The 19439-nt window shown below is 36.5% G+C and overlaps 2 protein-coding genes across 3 annotated transcripts in view; one reads left to right on the top strand and one right to left on the bottom strand.

Annotated features, from left to right (window-relative positions):
* LOC126260720 (ras-related GTP-binding protein C) overlaps nucleotides 1–1507 on the bottom strand; it is a 93317-nt gene extending 91810 nt beyond the window's left edge. Inside the window, exon 1 of the mRNA XM_049958061.1 lies at nucleotides 965–1507. Within this exon, the coding sequence (XP_049814018.1) occupies nucleotides 965–967 (3 nt within the window). The 5' untranslated portion in view covers nucleotides 968–1507. The remainder of the gene's footprint in view (nucleotides 1–964) is intronic.
* Nucleotides 1449–13651, top strand: LOC126260731 (uncharacterized). 2 transcript variants are annotated; one of them, XM_049958071.1, is made up of 4 exons: nucleotides 1449–1620; nucleotides 1725–1856; nucleotides 7848–7991; nucleotides 11197–13651. In XM_049958071.1, exons 2-4 carry the CDS (start codon nucleotides 1817–1819, stop codon nucleotides 11364–11366), a joined length of 354 nt encoding a protein of 117 aa, XP_049814028.1. In that variant the 5' UTR covers nucleotides 1449–1620; nucleotides 1725–1816; the 3' UTR covers nucleotides 11367–13651. The 2 variants fall into 2 exon arrangements, with proteins under 2 accessions (XP_049814028.1, XP_049814035.1); XM_049958078.1 differs by having other exon boundaries at nucleotides 1449–1616.
* Nucleotides 13652–19439: the final 5788 nt, after the last annotated feature.

Raw genomic sequence — 19439 nt, forward strand, 5'->3', positions numbered from 1 at the left:
AGGTGCATTCATACAACATTTCAAATGTGCTTAAGTTAAATAGCTGGCGATTTCAACCACTGCACCTGTATGCTGAGGAATTGTATCACAATTATATGTTTGACACTCAGTGAATCATGCGCAGAGATAAATAAATGATTGGAAGTCTACAACAAACATTGAATTACTTCTGTCATAAGGTATTCTCTAACAGAAACGGCACTACATGTTCCAACAATGTTTATTATTGCCAACTGGAAAGCAGAAAATTATTTCTATCACAAAAATGGAGGGCATCCAATCATTTGCTCATATCTGGGTCAGCATGATCTATGACATAAAAGATGTCTGTTAAATACTTGACAAGTTCGATGAATAATTACCTACAATATTATACAGCCTTTTCGATTAGCATGCTTTGCCAGCAAAATACATGTTTAAGTAGGTGTTGAAAACCTTTATCAAAAAATCAGTCCCTTTGTCACTTACCTTCGGCTTTCACTTAGCTGTATCTGATGATTCATATATTTCAATGGGAACGACGACGGAACTTCTAGTAGTAACGAATTTTTACACTTCTGAAACTCTGAAATTAATCTGGGGGTCCAAAATTTTTAAGTCTGTCTTACGGATAGGAAAGCGTTATACTGTGAAACAAAACAATATAACTGATCAAATGTTTTCAGAGTTAAGATGTTTTCACAGTCATGTCTACCTTTGAACAATGAGTCAATAAATTTATGGGGTAATGCAAAGGTGACAATCCTTCCATGTCCGCTGCTTCCTTATTTGACAGCTAATACACGAATGTTTTCTAAGACAATTTAATGATCTCGTTGAACACTAAACCCAAACTGTCATTCATTCGTAAACGTTTCGGCTCGAAAGACACAAAACAAAAATATTACAGCTGCATTCAAATTTTTGTCAAAAGAACATAATGTCTAGTCATTAATTACTTCAAAATTCCAGTTTCACCACTTACCATCCCTCTTTCTCTTTTGACAAGCCGTTCAGAGACGTCCTCAGTGTCCAGATACCAACAGAATGAACAGTAAACAAATCCAAGTAACGGAATTCAGTACTTTAAACAGTCATATGATCGGAGAGCAACTACAGGTGACTCAGTTTTCCATATCAACAGCAGAATCGACAACTGTTTGCACAGCAGCAGCCTAACTCACTATCTTCAGTAATAATTCTGAGCTTTTACTTTCTCGTGCCCCAATGCCGAGGTATTCTAAATACATAAATACAAATAGCTCATTTGAAACAATTTTCATTCACATTATTTTGATATGAACTTTGCACGTGCTTGTTTGTTATGGTTGTATTACGGAAGCAACGTTTACTCTTCCTGACTGCACACACTCCCACGGTGTGCTTGTGACAGTGGTGTTTGGTTCACTTTTCCTCTCGTAATAAGGCGTATCATGTCACGCTTGATGTAATTGTTATGCAGACAATTATTTAACTACACAAACGTTCTGCTCATGATGTTCGTTTTTCTAATGACGTCATAACAGCAGGCTGTCATACTGCGCCACCAAAAAGCTACAGTAACAGTACGAAGTTGTTAGTACCAACGTGAGAACGGAGTGCTGACAACGCTGTTGTAGAAAGACTGTCGAAGACTCGTAGGTAGAGAGCGCAACTAATTTGCCCTACGCTAACTAGTCTGGTAGTCTGTTTTTTGTAAGAATGTCAATACTGACATGTTTTAATTGTAATATCTTTTTCTTTAGGACTTTGACATAACAATGGTACATGACGCTAATCGGGAGAGTGGTTCGCGTTAGCAGCATCGTAAGGTGCGGCTTCGCTAACAAAGCGGAGAATGATTCGCTTCAGTATTATATTTCTGTTGCTGTGCATGTGTAAGTATGTTTTGCTGTTCTGTCAGATTTTTTGTCGTCAGGTGCGCGCACACCATAAAGAAAAAAAATTAGTCTTTAGAAGCCATTCTTATATTTCCCAACTGGCCATTCAATAGAATGAACTCGCTGTGGCTATTGCGATGAACTGTTCGGCGAAATTACATTAGTAACAAAAATAAAACTGTGGCCACACAATAGAAGTGGCTACGTCACCGTGCGGAAAATCATGCATTACACATAAACACCTGTTCATCTTTCTGAAATGGGTGGATGTTGTACTTTATAGTGTGGAGTAAATTAAATTATCCGAAGAATTTGCATGTTGTATAAGGTAATAGTATTAATTTTATTGCTTGTACCAGTAAACACTTATTGCTCTTTATTTAGACTTTTACATATTTAGCAGTGCATGTGTTTTAATTTAAACGTTACTGCCCTTGTATAATTTATTTTAAATCAGTTATCTCATTCAAGTGTATAGCAACCTGGCAAGTTTATGAGAGCGTGTATGAGTTATTTCATTGAACTTGGTTATGTCTGTCTTCAATTGTAGAGAAAGCTCCACTAGATTTCAAGACAGCTAATGTGGAAGCCGTGCCAGGGGGGGGGGGGGGGGGCGAGAAAATGGTGGGATTCCAGAATTGGCATGAGTGAGTGTCTTTGACTGATTAATACTTGGCTTTCAAACAAGCAAAAGAAATTAGCCGAAATATGTTTCAGAATGAATGAAAGTCTTGTAACAGTGGAGTAGGCCTATTTGAGATAGTATTCACTACGAGTGGGTATTATTGAAAATGTCTCCCTTAAACTGTAAGAAAAATTCAACCTTGGCAAAGTTGTTGTCACTATGTTAGGGATGTTGTTGTTGTTGTTGTTGTTGTTGTTGTCGTTGTTGTCATCTTCAGTCCAGAGACTGGTTTGATGCAGCTCTCCATGCTACTCTATCCTGTGCAAGCTTCTTCATCTTCAAGTAACTATTGCACCCGACACCCTTCTCTGCTTAGTGTATTCATCTCTTGGTCTCCCTCTACGACTTTTACCCTCCACGCTGCCCTCCAATACTAATTTGGTGATCCCTTGATGCCTCAGAACATACCCAACCAACTGATCCCACCTTCTATTCAGTATATCCTCATTATTTATGTGATCTACCCAACTAATCTTCAGCGTTTTTCTGTAGAACCTCATTCCGAAAGCTTCTATTCTCTTGTGTAAACTATTTGTTGTCCATGATTCACATCCATACATGGCTACACTCCATACAAATACTTTTAGAAAAGACTTCCTGGCACTTAAATCTGTACTCAATGTTAACAAACTTCTCTTCTTCAGAAACACTTTTCTTGTCATTGCCAGTCTACATTTTATATCCTCTCTGCTTCTACCATCGTCAGTTATTTTGCTTCCCAAATAGCAAAACTCATCAACTACTTTAATTTCCTAATCTAATTCCCTCAGCATCAAGTGATTTAATTAGACTACATTCCATTATTCTCATTTTGCTTTTGTTGGTGTTAATCTTATATCCTCCTTTGAAGACACTGTCCATTCCGTTCAACTGTTCTTCCAGGTCCTTTGCCGTCTTTGACGGAATTACAATGTCATTGACAAACCTAAAGTTTTTATTTCTTCTCCGTGGATTTTAATTCCTACTCCAAGTTTCTCCTTTTGTTTTCTTTACTGCTTGCTCCACAAATAGATTTAATAACATCGGTGATAGGCTACAGTCCTGTTTCAATCCATCCCCAACCCCTGAATCCCTTTCATGCCCCTCAACTGTTATTATAACTGCCATCTGGTTTCTTATAACAATTTACAAATTGTGAATAGCGTTTCGGTCCCTGTATTTGACCCTGCCACCTTCAGAATTTGAAAGAGAGTATTCCAGTGAACATTGTCAAAAGCTTTCTCTAAGTGTTAGGGATACAGTGGGGGAGGGGGCGGGGGATGCTTGACTAATATTAGGCTGCACAGAATCACCAATGGAGGCATTTAGTTTTTATGTGCCCTTGTGAATCAGCCCAGTGGAACATTTTTTCTCTGAGAGGTGTCTATTTCTCCTCCTACTTTCTTGAACTTGATTGAAAATGCTCATATTGATATTGCCATTAATGTTGCATTACATTGGTGTAAAAATGCAGAAAAATGATATTTTGATTAGAACTGGTCATATTCCTTGCCTACACTCAGTTTGCACAATTCATTCCCTGTTTGACATTGATTTTTCATCAGCTTATTAGAACATTTGTCATTGTGTGGTAAGGGCACCAACCGAGTGGCGTGTGTCAGAATAATGGATTATTTATAGATGTGACCACTACAAGACACAGTAAATATGGGATAACTAGCATTGAGTGAACATTTCAGAATGCATTTCATAGCTCATTAGTAGTGAGTTTAACTGCATCTTACAGTGTGTGATTGCTTTGGGGTTCTGCAGTTGAGAACACTCTCTCTCTCTCTAGAGAAATCTCTACTGTACTATACATGAAGTAACCTTGGCTTTTCTTGACTGTAGTTACTGAATACATCTTTTTGCATTCCTTGCTTTATGTTCACCTGTACTTCACACTTTCCATTCTAGCTTTTCTTGTTCCCAATTATGAAATTTGTAAAGGCAGTCACGCACACTCACTGTGTTGATCAGGAGGTACGTGCACAAACAACTGGAAAATGGGAGTTCAACTTCAAAACTTCTGTTTCCCCCCCCTCCAGAGCACAGCGGGATGCTTACAGCATCATCATCATCATCTATGAATCTGCCAAAAGACAGGTTTCAGCTGACTTTTATCCTCTCCAGTGTTATATTCCTTGCTGTTTCTTGTAATTATTTGTAAGATATGTCACCCTCAAATCTGCTAGCATCCCTTTATCTTCTAACTCTGCTTCTTTGCCCTTCTATTTTTCCTTCAATGGTTCTCTTTATCTTTCAGACAATTTTTCATAGAATGTCTGGCCCAGTTCACTTTCCTCTTTGTGGTATATTCAGGAGAGTTCTTGAATTAGATTTTCACTGAGCAGCAGAGTGTGCGCTGATATGAATGAAGTTTGGAAAATAGGGGACAAGGTACTGGCAGATGTAAAGCTGTGAGGGTGGACCGTGCTTGAGTAGGTCAGATGGTAGAGCACTTGCCCGCAAAAGGCAAAGGTCCAGAGTTCGAGTCTTGGTCCAGCACACAGTTTTAATCTGCCAGGAAGCTTCTGTGATGAATTTATCTCTATCTTTTCTTTTTCCATTGTTACCAGAAATACATAAGCAATAGCTTTGCCAGTATGAGATATGAGTCTCATAGTTCTGTAATCCATGCACTTCTTGCCACATATTCACAACTACAATAACCCAGCACTATTACCTGACTGTTGTGAAGAGTTGTGTTGAATGAAGTGCATGAGTGGGAGCTATGGTCAAGGCAGAGAAAATGGAAAGGCAGAGGCAATGGCTAGGAGCATATAATGGCAAGGGAGGGCATAAGAGTATAGAACCAGAGAAAACTTGCTCTAAATGTAGGCAAAATAAATGTAGGCAGGGGTAGAAGTACACATGGTGATACAAGAGGCAAGTGGCTAATACAGTGTAGAGGGAGACTGCTGGAAAAAGTGTAGAAGTGGATACATAGACCTATAAAACTAGGGAGCTAGGAGTAAGAAGCTGATTGGGGAGGGAGAGTGAGGCCAGGGGTTGTAAATAGATGGAGACTGGTATGGGACAGGGACTAGTGGAATCAATGATATATGTTAAGTGCGTTTCCCATCTGCATGATTCAGAGGATGGTGTATGAGGGTGATTTCCTGGTGGAATGGTTTGTGAAATGGCCATTACAGTTAACTATGTTGTGCTCAGTGGCATCTCTACCACTAGATGGTATAGTTATTCTTGGCCAGATATTGACACCCATTCATAAAAGACTGGAGTAGTTGCAGTTCAATTGTCAATAACATGACTATTTTCACAGGTGGCTCTTCCACTTGGTAGTGCCTATATAATACACCTGAGTCAGGGATGAAGTGTAGTATGAAGAAGGGATGTATCTCATACCAGGCTCCTAGACATGGATTTTTGTCATGTGATAGTGATTTGGAAGTAGAAGTGACATAAAGAAGAAGCTAAATATTTCATAGGGTCTATGGGTACTGGAATACTGCTTTGGAAGAGGTGGGAAGGATTTGGTGAGTATATTTCTATTTTCAGGGGACAGTGGAAGGTAGCTGTTTCTTGGCAGATGATAGATTAAGCTATTACTGTCCAGGTAATGATCAGTGGTATCAGAAATGAACATTTTGTGTTGCTTATATCTATATCCACATACATTCTCTGCAAGCCATTGTACAATGCATGGTAGAGGGTTCCACGTACCACTAGTAGGTATTTCCTTTCCTATTCCACTTGCAAATAGAGTGAGGGGAAAAAATGACTGTCTAAAAGTGTTTGTAGGAACATAATCCATGTGCTTGGACCTTTCTCAACAGTTTCAGTAGAAATGTTCAGGGTTTGTTATTGTAGAGTATGGGAAATTTGTGAAGCAGGTTTTGACTATAGTGACAGTCAGTCAAGGCCTGGGCAAGGCATCGAAGTATTGCTTATCACTGCTGATGCAATGGGTAATAAAGGGGTGTTCCTTTAACTGGTTGTTGGGTGTGGGTGGATTGTGAGAGTATTTGTTGCAGGCAGTGTTTGAAGTATAGATCCCATGATGATGATTCTAATGGAAAACCTGGAATTATCAGGGACTTACCTTTTCCTTAGAAAAATCAGGAAAATCTTAGGGAATTTTAGGAATTTCATTAAACCTCAGGGAATTAAGTGTTCTTAACCTAGCATTGAAATTTAATTTTTTTTTTTTTTAAAATCACAAATTTTAAAGTACTTAATATTTCAAAATGTGTAAATTATATGAATATTATTCAATATAAGTTATCGATGGTTAAAAACTGTGGGTGAAGTACTGCCTATGGGTAGTATATCTCAGCCGAAAGGAAAGAAAAGTCATTATTGTGGCATGCCCCCGATTCACTGTCAGGAGTATTTTGTGACACCATTTTCCTCCCCATACCTTGAATTCTTTGGCTTTTTCCCCAAGTTTGAGTTGCCAGGGAGTTTCTGGTGACACCGTATTCCTCCCCATATCTGTAATTCTCCCCCACCCCCACCCGCCCAAGTTTGAGTATGCACCCTGGAGCTTCCATGTGAAGGCATTGCTCTGGCAAGGGCTTCAGAGTACTGGCTGAGAAACTGCTCATCACTGATGTCTGTGTGTGGTAAAACTTCATGGTAAGATACTTTTTTGTGTTGTATACATGGTAGATGCATAAGTGGAACTCTTATTGGTGATTGCTTTGTTCATTATGAATAGAGGTTCTCATGGTGTTGTCAGAGATGCAGGTCTGCAGCCATGAAAGTAGCTCGTTGAGCTAAAGAGACCCAACAGAATTGATAGGAAACATTTGATATGAAGGAACGAGAACATTATGTCTTGGTTCTAACTCATGAAGCTGTAACTGAATCCAAACCGGAAAAAGGGATTAAGGTTTTGAGTGGCTATGAATGGTGTTTTTAGATGACCATCTAACAAATTGGCGATCATTATGTCTCCCAATGTTGTGCTAATTGTGTGTTCATTCTTCATTTCTTATGCAGATAACCAATAAAACTGCTCAAAGAAGGTTTTCGGTCACACTCATGACTTGTTTATGACTTGTTTAGATTTTGATATGTAAAGCTCTGTGTCAGTAATCTTTTGATCACTGGAAGTGGCTATATACAGCCACCTCTGTGTTTAGTAGTCAGTACCATCTGCTCTCCAAGTAGAGACAGATCAGTGTTAATTGATACTAAGAGGTGGCAAGGTCATTATGTATGCTAAGTGTAAGTTGTGGTATGCTAAGTGCCAGTGTCTGATTAGAAGGAAAACAACAAAGGTGCTATTCTTGGCTGTAATTTGTTCTGATAATTGCAGCTGCAGCTGAAATTTACTACAGAATCTCTATTTTTAGGTATGATTTTGTCAGTGGAATGTCAAGCCTGGAATTCGAAACTAAACAGACAGGGATTCAGAGGTTACTATGGTGATCGAGGATTTGAAGAGACAACACAGACACCAAAAAGAAATAACAACCATAATAATAATAATAATGTTGGTAAGTATTAGGCAGTTGTGTTATATGTGTAGGCAAGTGAAAGCTCCTAATTAAAAGCCAGAAATTGTAATAATTAATTATGCGAATAAATTTCAGCTGTGCAGCACAGTATAACATTAAGGTTATGAAATGGCTCTCAAGTTAGCTACATGATACCACTGTTTCTTAAATGGCTCTAAAAATGTTGCTCTTCTTATGTTTCCCAGGCGTTCTCCTTCCATAATATTTCACCTAGGTTTCCATTGAATGAAAGTTTGCTTCCAAAATGTTCTGATGTACATTTCTCCACTGGCCTTAAAACAATTTTACATTTAGTTGGTACGTTGTATATAACTATTGTGTTTGAGTTTCCAGCCTTTTGTTTTTTATTCACTGTTAATCCATGGTAGCTTTCTTTTATTACCTACTACTAAATTCAATCAGTGCTGTAGTTCTCACAGCCCCTTTTATTTTTGTCTCACTTATTTTCACTCAGATTCACAATTTTCATCACTGTTATTTATTTTCCTACTTGGTTGATGCTTCACATTTATTTACAATAGCAATATTTTGTGTGTATACATGCCAGCATTTTGTAATATGTCTAATATCTCTTAACCAGGTGGTGATGGATTGTCATCTTTATTTTAATTCCCTTCCCCTTTTTCTGCTATACAATTTTGCTGGTATCTTCTAGCACTTATTTATTCCAGTCAAAGAACAGGAAATAGCCTTTTATGTAAGTCTGCATGCTTTCGTGGCCATTGTCACTGAAGTTAACATCTTCTATGTCATTAGGGCACGTCATGTTTCTTCTAAAATGTTTGACATTTCGACCCCTCTGCTGGGATCTTCCTCAGGATCTTTTGGTGTCCACTACTGCTAGAACACTGTCAGAAACGAGTGTTGCGTCCATTTATAAAGGGGGAATTTTCTGGCGTTCGTGCTGGAGAAGTGATAGTATTGGTTAAAATTCATGTGGCTACCATTGGTGGACCATAGTCATAGGCTAATACAGAAGAAGGGGCGTTGCTAGCTCATCTCCTGTGGATACTATTGGTGGTCGTCGTCATTGGATAGAAAGGCACTGTTCAACACTTATGCTGGAGAAGGGTTATTGGTTGAAATGCCTGCTACCACTATTGGTTAGTCGTCATCAGTGGCTAGATTCGAAATGGACAGAGCAAGACCTTCTCCAGCATAAGTGTGGAACAGGAGATAAGCTACCAACGCCCCTTCTTCCGTATTAGCCTATGACTATGGCCCACCAATGGTAGCCACATAAATTTGAACCAATACTGTCACTTCTCCAGCACGAACGCCAGAAAATTCCTCCTTAATAAGTGGAGGCGACACTCGTCTCTGACAGTGTTCTAGCAGTAGTGGACACCTAAAGATCCCAGCAGAGGGGTCGAAATGTCGAACATTTTTGAAGAAACATGATGTGGCCTAATAACCCAGAAGATTTTAACTTCAGGAAATAGCCTGTTCGCTGATTTTCCTGCTCTGTTCTCCATTTTCTGAGATTCTTTAATGTCACTTCCTTGGTTGCACCTTGGGCACTTTAACATAAAAAAGTTACTATACATTATTAAATTGATATGTATCAACTTTTCTTCAGTCAGTATACTTCGTGTTCTGATATTCCATTGTGTTCACTGGCATTAAGGGGCTCCGGAACGCCCTATACTTGCAATGTTAAAATAACGTTTATAAATTACATCTTTCCTCACAAAGTATTTGAGGTAGGAAGTTGAACTTTTTACAGATTATTTATTGGAATATGGCCTACAACTTAACACAGGGATTTTACAAAATTTTAGTTCAGTTATTAAAGATTATTTTTTTTTCAATTGTAATGAAAATTCACAACATTTTTTTGCAATTTTTTATTTATATATTAAAAAATATACAGTTTTTTGGAAAAAGGCTGTGTTAAATTATGCAGAAGGTACTGTGTAACATTTACTGAAAGTTTGAAACAAATATGTTTGGAAGATCCTTAGAAAACATGTAATTAGTATGAGAAAATAAAAGTTTTGGGAATCGAGCGACAAAGATTGGATTAACTTTTTAGTGCATTCCAGGTCCATAGGATGGATTATCTTCATCCTCTGCAAACTCCTCCTCCAGCTTCCTCTTGTTCCTCCTCCTGTTAACTTTTGCTTGTATTTCTAGACTCTTTACAGCCCTGTCTGCAGCCCAAAGGCGTTCCTTGTCTAAAGCAAGCATCGCTCGTACCATGTTAGAACCTATCTTCATTCCCATATTTCTAAATACCTTGCACCTTACAATGTTGCCATCATTGAAAGTCGCAACAGCATCATACACACCAAAGTGAAGTGTTTCTATTCCAACAAATACAGTCTTGGGGATTCTCGACCATATAACACTATTTACACTTTCATTGGGGTTTTGAGTTTTTCCGTGAATACACTTTTTCAACAGTTCAGGTGCTGCTAAGTCTCTGAAAATAGGTTTTATCACCTCCATTATTGCATGAGGCAGACTATGCTTATGAGTGTACACTTCACCAGTTAGCAATCCTTTGTTATGTTTACACCAACTGTCTTCTTCTTTGGGACACAAGCTATGTTGGGGATTTTCATCGTCTTTATTGTTTACAGTAATAACACATACCTTTGGCTTTCCAACATTTCTCCTTTTCTTAAAAGCCTTCAGAGGATTTCTAATAACTTTACTTTTACTCATTATTATACTTCAACAAAACAGAGACTCAAGAAACAGAATTAATTACGAATATTTTCGAGATAACGACAGAGTAAATAAACATTAAACAATCGACAATCACACCAGCGATATATATTGAACCATCACAGGTTAGCCACAATGCATACTTTATCTCACATAACTAAAATGTACCCGATGAACACGGACATTAATAATAACACCATTTGACAGCAGTTTAACAGCGCCACAGTGGGTCACGCCCATGTAGAACACATTTCAAAAAAAATTTAAAAATAGTTGTAGTCTTCGGAATTGAATAAATTATATATCTATTAAAAGGTAATAGTCTGCAGATTCAGAAAACGCAAAAAAGTAAAAATTGAACTTTTCATGATTTTGAGCCTTTCCGGAGCCCCTTAAATAGTGTGTGTGTGTGTGTGTGTGTGTGTGTGTGTGTGTGTGTGTGTGTGTGTGTGTTCTTCCACACTTGATTTATGTTTCAGACTGGTAAACATGATTATTTCTGTTATTTCAGCTGCAAAACCAAAAATGAGAGCAGGTGTTGGACTTGGTGCATGGGGCATTATTGCTATTGTGCTGGCAATAATATTTGCTGCAGTGGGACTGTACTACGTCATCCTCTTTTACCCAATTTTGTGCAAGGAAGAAAGGAAATACAATGTCATAGAATTAGATGCTGTCTGATTGCATTCCTACAAGAGGACATTACATTTTATTTCATTGGACCAACCTCCTTTTTTATAAGCATGATTAGTCAAGTTGTGTTTTTTTACAAATGAATGATTACGAAGGTAATTGTTTTTTAGCATGTAAGTACAGAAGTCGAACATCCTTTTTCGTGGATGATAGACTTTGTCTTATACCTGATGTAGTGCTAATAGATTTTGATAGGTGGTTGATCAAATCAAGCCTTGAAAATTGAAACTGAAAGAATTAGCAATTCAAGAAGAGAGAACTATTTTTACCATATTAAGAGCTATTGTTTGTTGACAACAATAGCTCAATCTCCGTCTAACATTTTGTGTTGTGATTGTAGTCTTCTTAAAATTTGGCATACAAAATGTACCATAGTCCTACAAGTAAGCTGCTACAATGCTTTGTTTGTAGGTGAGGAAGACTATAGTGACTGATAATTTTCATTTTTGAAACAATATTGTACCCAGTCTGCAATTTGCACAATGTAGCTTTTTTCTGTATGTGCAAGATAAACTGTGTGACGTAAAAAAAAGTACAATGGAGATTGTTTCCACATAAGTTATTTTGTACCAAAGCCGTGAGATTCCAAGACAGAGATTGATAAATACTTAAAATTTTTTAGTCTTTTGGCAGTTACAGGAGATGGGGTATCTGATAAATAAATATTGGTAGCTGTTTTCTTTTTTGTGTACTGAATGTTTGTACACACTATTATTAGCATTGCAGATACCTTCACTCCTTGCTGAATTTCTTGAAGTTATTTATTTTTCTAATATTTTATACAATTCATGTACTTAATTATTTTGTATTATCTACAGTTTTATAATGTTCAAAAGAGCATCACAATAACTGAAGGAGCAGAGTTTTTATAATGTTTTTCATTATAAACTTACAGAAATTTTTCTACTCCTTTTAGTATATAATCATCCTAGCCAGAGCCCCAAGTAACTGGTAAATGTGTACTGATACTTATAGGTTTTTGATGACATTTACTTGTAGTTGTTCTAGGAAAGATCTGTACTTGAAATTTTTAAGTCATGTTTTCTAGATATGTAGGATAACCTTTGTGCAGAATGTACTTTTTGTTCTGCAGTTGGAAAGGGGATATTGTATGTATCAGAACTTTTATGGCAGACTGCTAATATGTAAAAAAAAAAAAAAAAAAGTCCTCCATCAGTCAATTTTTTGTCCTCTCATTGTTTGTTTCTCCTTGTGGATTGAAGCTATATTTTTCATCTTTTTCATTTGCATGGTTTGTCTGGATTCTAATTTTATGAGTTGCTGAAGTTTAGGTAGGTATTTTATGTAAGTTAACACTAGTTCGGAGAACTCCGAATAGTTTCCTAAAAAGTGGTTAGTAGTTTCAGTTCAATTTAGTGATGCACAGCTACAACTGTGTTACAGTTTATTTTTTTAAACAGCTGGATGTGATCTCTGTTAAAGCCAAAAATAATTTTGAAACCATTCATTTTGCTGTACATTGAAGGGGTTAAAATGATTATGGTATGTTGTAGTAGTATTGAAATATATTTATACATTAGCCACTAAACTAAAGTTGAAAATTGATAGGTCCTTTATGTAAATTATGAGGCAACAAACACAGCAATGCACTTTCAGCCAAAGTAATACCCTGTTGGATATTTTTTTCCCAGGGTACACACAATATTTCAGAGTATGAAAAACAGCCACTGAGAGATAGATGTATAGTCATAGTATTTAAATAGATAGATGAAGATTTATCTCTGCTCAGAACTAAGGTTGAAGTGAAGGCACTGTAAGACTAAGAAGTTGTACACAGCACATACAACAGGCATTGTGAACCATGGAAAACTGTAAACAGTAAAAGATACACAATGGAGTAATTATTGGGTGAAAATTAAGAAGAGAAGAGAGGATAATGATGTTTGCCACGCAAGTTGAAGTAAAAGACAGTTGGAAATTTTGTTGTTGCCTCTTGCAGCCATAGTTCATTCTTGTGTGTCGTAAAATTAAGAAAATGACTATACATTTGCCCAATACACTTTATTGCCACTAAAGACACTAACCTCTGTTTCACCACTAAATGTATCTTAACACTTACCCCACCAACAGATACTCCTCAGCCCTGGAAGATGTTTTAATCTGTCCAATACTAATGTCATTGTCTTTTGACATGCCCTTTTGTAAGTAACATCTTTTCTTCCCTGCTGTGGATCATTTATAATGTAGTATTTCTTTCTTCCAAGTCCTACATTATATGGAGATGTTTGTTTCTAGAACTGTTATATCTGCTTTGGAAACACTGTTTTCACTCGAGGAACATTTGTGTCTCATACTTAATTTCGTCCATTTTATGTCTCATACTTAATTTCGTCCATTTTATGCAAAAAAAAGGCAAACTGTAAAGTGAAGATGTAACTTAATGGCTGAACACAATTACCCTACTGTAAGATTTGTAACAATGTCCTGGAACAGAGTCTTATTATATGTTTTACTAGTATTGGCAGTTGTGTTTTATATGTGGAGGTGTAATGTCTTTACTTCATATACTTAGTTAGTTTTTGATTCTACCCAACTCCATTCAGTAGAATAATTGTTTTATTCAGTATAGTATACTTCATTATTTGCATTTTATAGACTTGTTTTGATATGTTTCGCCCCACTTCTTATACTCCCACAACCATTTTTATTTAAACAGTTCCACAGCCCCTCTCGTGGAATATTAAATTGTCTATATAGATGAGACGTGAAAGATACTGTTACCCATGGAGAACTGCTATGGTGTCATAAGAAGACAGTGTATGTGCATGTTAACAATTGTGCTGGACTGCCATGACATAAGTTTTTCTATCATTGCAGGATTGGCAGCTTCTGTAAAAAAACATAATTCTCACTATATTGATGTCATGATATTAAATAAATAATATTTAAAAATAACAGGACCATATGTATCGTAGACCATCAGGAGATAATTTTGAATGTTGTTCAATAGAAAACAGAGAGAGAACTCTTAGCAAGGTTCAAAAGACAGATGACTGGACATCGTGGATAGGGCTTTTATGATTATTGTGTGTTTGTCACAATCTTTCACAGTATTTTGTATGACAGAGAAAAACCTGTCATTTTTCAGAAATAGATGTTTTGATGTACTGGAGAATTCACTGCAGTGTGTGACAAATTGTACTGAATTTTTGTGTCTTAAATGTTGATACAAATTAGATGGTTGCTTTTATGGTGCACCAGTTGTGCAATGTGTTTTATTTTTTCAATACTAGTTTCGATGATATTGTTAAAGAATAATGTTAATATTTTATTTGCTTTATAATTGACATTTTGAAAAAAAATTATAAAATTTTATATGACATACAGTTTGACTAAGACATTCAGTGGATGTTAGTAAAGGACATGAATGTATTGTTGTTAGTGATAGTAATGAACTCTTCTGTGATGTAACACTAGAAGTTCAGTTTTATTGGTGACAAGAGCTGCTTTTTTTGTGCGATGCTGTTCTGATAAGTAATAACATTGTTGCACAGTGACAGTAACTCTGCCGGCCGAAGTGGCCGTGTTAGGTTTAACTAGTTCTAAGTTCTAGGGGACTAATGACCTCAGCAGTTGAGTCCCATAGTGCTCAGAGCCATTTGACAGTAACTCTAGTATTATATTACTATCATCATCTGACTATAGTTGATACTTTAGCGGTTGTGTGGTTGGTGCTTGTGCATAATAGCCCAGCAGCCTCACTTTCTGTCCATCCAAAGACATTTCACTTGGCACATCAGTCAGTATCAAGTGATAAATCACATTCCACATCAAAGTGTGTAAAGTCTTCCACTCTCGAAGACTGTTGTTGTACTTTCGTCACGAGTCTCATCTGGATCATGTTAAATGAAATTTGTCTCAGCATCAAAAGATGGTCCATCATCATTCAGATTGAACACCTTTAATTGCTCATCTTCCAACCAATGTACTGGTCTTCAATTTCCTTAGAGCAACAGTTTTGTTTTCGACTCACTCTTCATCATAACATCCTGTATTGCAGTAATTTGATTATAACTGATAGTTTCTGAGTGTGTCATGATCACTTCGCAGTTGTTACTGACCTTGTTCATCTTAAACGTGTGTCTGTCCAAGAGTTGCTATTGTAGATACATACCACATATCTACATCTATATACATACTCTGCAAGCCACCATATTGTTCATGATAAAGGGTGCCTTCTACCACTACCTTTCGCTTTCTTTCCTGTTCCACTCACAAATAGAGGGAAAAATGACTGTCTATATGCCTCCATAGCAGCACTAATTCCTCTTATGTTCATGGTCCTTATGCAAAATGTATGTTAACAGCAATAGAATTGTTCTGCAGGCAGTAACAAATACTGTTTCTCTCTAAATTTGCAAGAAGTATCGTCTTCCTGCAAGTGATACCCATTTGAGTTCATGAAGCAGCTCCGTAATGCAAGTGTATTGATCGAACCTACCAGTAACAAATCTCGCAGCCTGCCTTTGAATTTGCTTCAGTGTCTTCCTTTAATCTGACTGGGTTGGGATTCCAAACAGTTGAGCAGTACTGAAGAATGCGTCATAGTGGGGTCCAAAGCTGCACTTTTCTAAAATCCTCCGAACAACCGAAGTTGACCCTTTGTCTTCCTTTCCACACCATCTGCACATGCTCCTTCCATTTCATAACACTTAGCAGTAAGTATTATGCCTACATATTTAATCACCTGGACTTTGTCAAACTGCATCACTAATGCTGTATTTGAACATTACAATTTTTTTTTCCTACTCATATACTTACATTTTTCTACATTTAGAGTGGGGGAGGGGTGTATTACTTTGTATTTCAAAATTTTGACAAAGAATATTTATTATTTCTTATGAATTCTTCTACCAGATTCCATGTGTGTTTTCTCCAATGATGCCGTATTCAATATTTCTCGGTCCAGAGCCTTACTTACATTTCAGCATATATTTAAAAAATTGTGTTGAGAGTGAAAGTCAGCAACAGTAAAATAAATTTGCATTTTTTTATTTTTTATTTTTTTTTTTTTTAATTTTGTTATGGTGGTCATGAAGTCGGTAGTGCACATTATTGAAAGTGCATTGATATTTCTGAGAGTGTGCCGAAAGTTTTCTGGTTCTGGTCCCTACTTACATATCAGTAGTTCTTTAAAAAAATATGTTGTTAATATTATTCAAGAACAATTAAAAAATTTAGTTTTTTTTGTGGGCATAAAGTACCTCATTCATTTCACAGAGTCTGTTATATGTAGATGAATGGAACAATTGAAAACACAACCAAATCATCTTCAAGCAGTTTGGTGTCAGTAATGTCATTATCTCTGAAGATCATACACTTACTAGCCTCAATTATGTTATCTGGCATAGCAGCCAATATGAATTTGTACCAATGGCCAATAAGAACTTCTGTTTGCGATGGCCCACAAATCGCGAGTCCCATAGATAAATTTTATAACATTTGAGGCAGTGTGGCTTCCTTTATGTTCTATAGAACTTAATGTTGAAGGTCAATAATTTCTACCTTCATGAAGTTCTCGAACAGTAAGTGCAAACAGTGCTTAATCAGTGAGTGTGTCACTGTTGAGTCACATATGTCTGCAAATCATATAAACTCTGATTGATCAGCCCCAAAACACGTGTCCTTGCCTGAGATGTTATGTACTATTCTGTAAAGAATTGTGTGTGTTTTCTAAAGTCATGTAGTACCCAAAGAAAGAGTAATTATAAAAAAAAAAGAACATTATACTCACTTTTCCTTTGGCTTCATACTTACTCCACGATGCCTATGAAAAATCTATTTGCTCATCTTTCTCAAAATGCACTCTCATGTTGAATGTGATAACACAGATCACTATTTGTATGTCTCCTGCCACCATCACATCAACCAAATCCTTCAAAGTCGTACCACAGGCAGCATGAATTAATATGGCATAGGCATACTGCATTTCTGCCTGATGTTGCTACAGACTACCTTTTGTGTGTTCTCTAGAGTGTACTTTCTGGCTTCAACATGATTTATGCCCTTCCACTCACCTCCACTGCTGCATATGTTAGCTAGCAATCTCCATCAGCACCCGCAGTAGTCATTTCAGAGCTTGCAGAGTCATAGCACATAAATCAAGCCTACAATGCCAGAAAAATGTTTCAAGGATGGTGTGCATAACAAGGCTCTTGTTTTTGTATTTTTCATTTTGATTTCCTGTCAGCCAGATGAAGCTGGTAAACTGTGGAGTATTTATGATGTAATGAAAGAGACGCAGCATATACAGATTGCAGATGTGGTTTAGATGAAGTTAGATGAAAGTGTTACATGTGGGACACAGCACACTGAAGAATGATGGCTGGATTAGAGAAGGGAAAATTGTGCCATATTCTTCTGCAACTTCTAGAGAATGACAGTCCAGCAATACTATAGCTGTAAGAACATGAAACTAGCAAGTTCCTCCACAGTTCATTGGATGCAGCTAAATAATGTTACATAGTCTTATTGATATAGGTTTGTACATTAATTTCCATTATAGAAAGCTAAGTGTAGCAGTTACATTACTACTTGTTGAGAAGGACATGTTATGGGAGAAGAAAATTGTTCCTTTTTTTTTTTTTTTTTTTAAATTATAATAAGCTCAGTGTCGTATTTTCAAGACATAGAAGAGCTGTTTGATGAAATGATTTGTTCATGTGTAGAATAACAATTAAGTGTAACAATTTCCTTAGCTTCTAAAACAAAGTACCAAGTAGTAGACATTGAAGAATTTTAAATTGTGATACACTATCATCATTTATTTATGTATGTGCTACATTTTACTGGTAATTTAGATAATTTAAAAATAATGTACCACAGAACAGTAGTTGTTAAAACCTCATTTAGAAACATATCTGTTTTGTTGGTGGAGTGGTACATTTTGATAGTATGACATAAACTAACGTATTGATAAGACACAAGGGTGAACTTAATTATAGAGAACATATTTAGATATTGCTACCTAACATAATACTGCCAAATCCTGGTGGGAATACAATGGAAAGAGAACAGAAAACCACTCACTGTGTAATGGAGTGTTAAGCAGTAGGTAAAATGAATGAAAGGCATAACTGTCAAATTGCAATGTCAGTGTGTGTGTTTACTTTGAAGTAAACAAATATGCAAACTCAGGCTGGCTGTTTTGCTGTTTTTGGTCATGTGCTCGGTGCCTTCACTTAAAACTGAATGGCTGTTTTCACTAATTAAAATGTTAGCAGTTAAAATCCACGTGGAGATTGCTGCATTCTTTTGTATAGTACATAAACTTTTTCAATTGGTGTAAATAAATAAGGGCTGATACTGTTAGAGGCAAAGAAATCGGAAGAAAGAGAAACTTGTTAAGCTGATTGTGGTTTTGCGTTGTTTGCTCGGTGAGTATGGACCCCAACTGCCATCTTAACCCTTTCCAATCCAATTTTTCTACTCATTGCATTCTTCCCAACTTGTATTATTTATACGTATTACACTAATGGAAATGTGTCTGACATATAGCGGAAAATCAATATGTTGGACATAGTCTGACAGTGGATCCAAAAGGGTTAAGAAAATTTCATAATTCAGTGGTCTGTGGCTAGCCGAAACTATTAAATAGAAATGGTGGTTGTGAATTACATACTCATAATGACATTTTTTTTTATAAAGTTGTATTTTTGAACATTTACATTCTGCTGGGTTTAGAGAGGCCAATGTTTAATGGTAAATGGTTGTGAAACTAAGATGTGTTTTCTTACATATTCCATACTCAGTTTTCATATTATGAGAATAGAGCACCAAATATAGTTATTATTACACTGCAACAAGGAACAAATGTAAAACCTATATTGCAGTTGTCTGTGATATTTGTGTCCAAATTGTGGCTGATTGCAGAATAATTTAATGTATGATTTTAATTGTCAGTGCTGGCTATCCTTACTGTTCTACTTTTTAGTCTACTTATTTCAGCATTGCCTAATGTTTTGCTTCTTATGTACTTAAATCTTTTGTAATAGTCACATTTGTACTTAAAAGACATATTGAGTAAGAGCTTCCTCTGAA

This window comes from Schistocerca nitens, chromosome 1, assembly GCF_023898315.1.
Source record: "Schistocerca nitens isolate TAMUIC-IGC-003100 chromosome 1, iqSchNite1.1, whole genome shotgun sequence".
NCBI lineage: Eukaryota > Metazoa > Arthropoda > Insecta > Orthoptera > Acrididae > Schistocerca > Schistocerca nitens.

Bases quoted from the DNA above. Each gene is read 5' to 3' on its own strand.
- LOC126260731 (XM_049958071.1), top strand. From the start codon at position 1,817: ATGATTCGCTTCAGTATTATATTTCTGTTGCTGTGCATGT. The intron at 1,857-7,847 runs GTAAGTATGTTT...CTCTATTTTTAG, and splicing joins ATTTCTGTTGCTGTGCATGT to GTATGATTTTGTCAGTGGAA. The intron at 7,992-11,196 runs GTAAGTATTAGG...CTGTTATTTCAG, and splicing joins TAATAATAATAATAATGTTG to CTGCAAAACCAAAAATGAGA.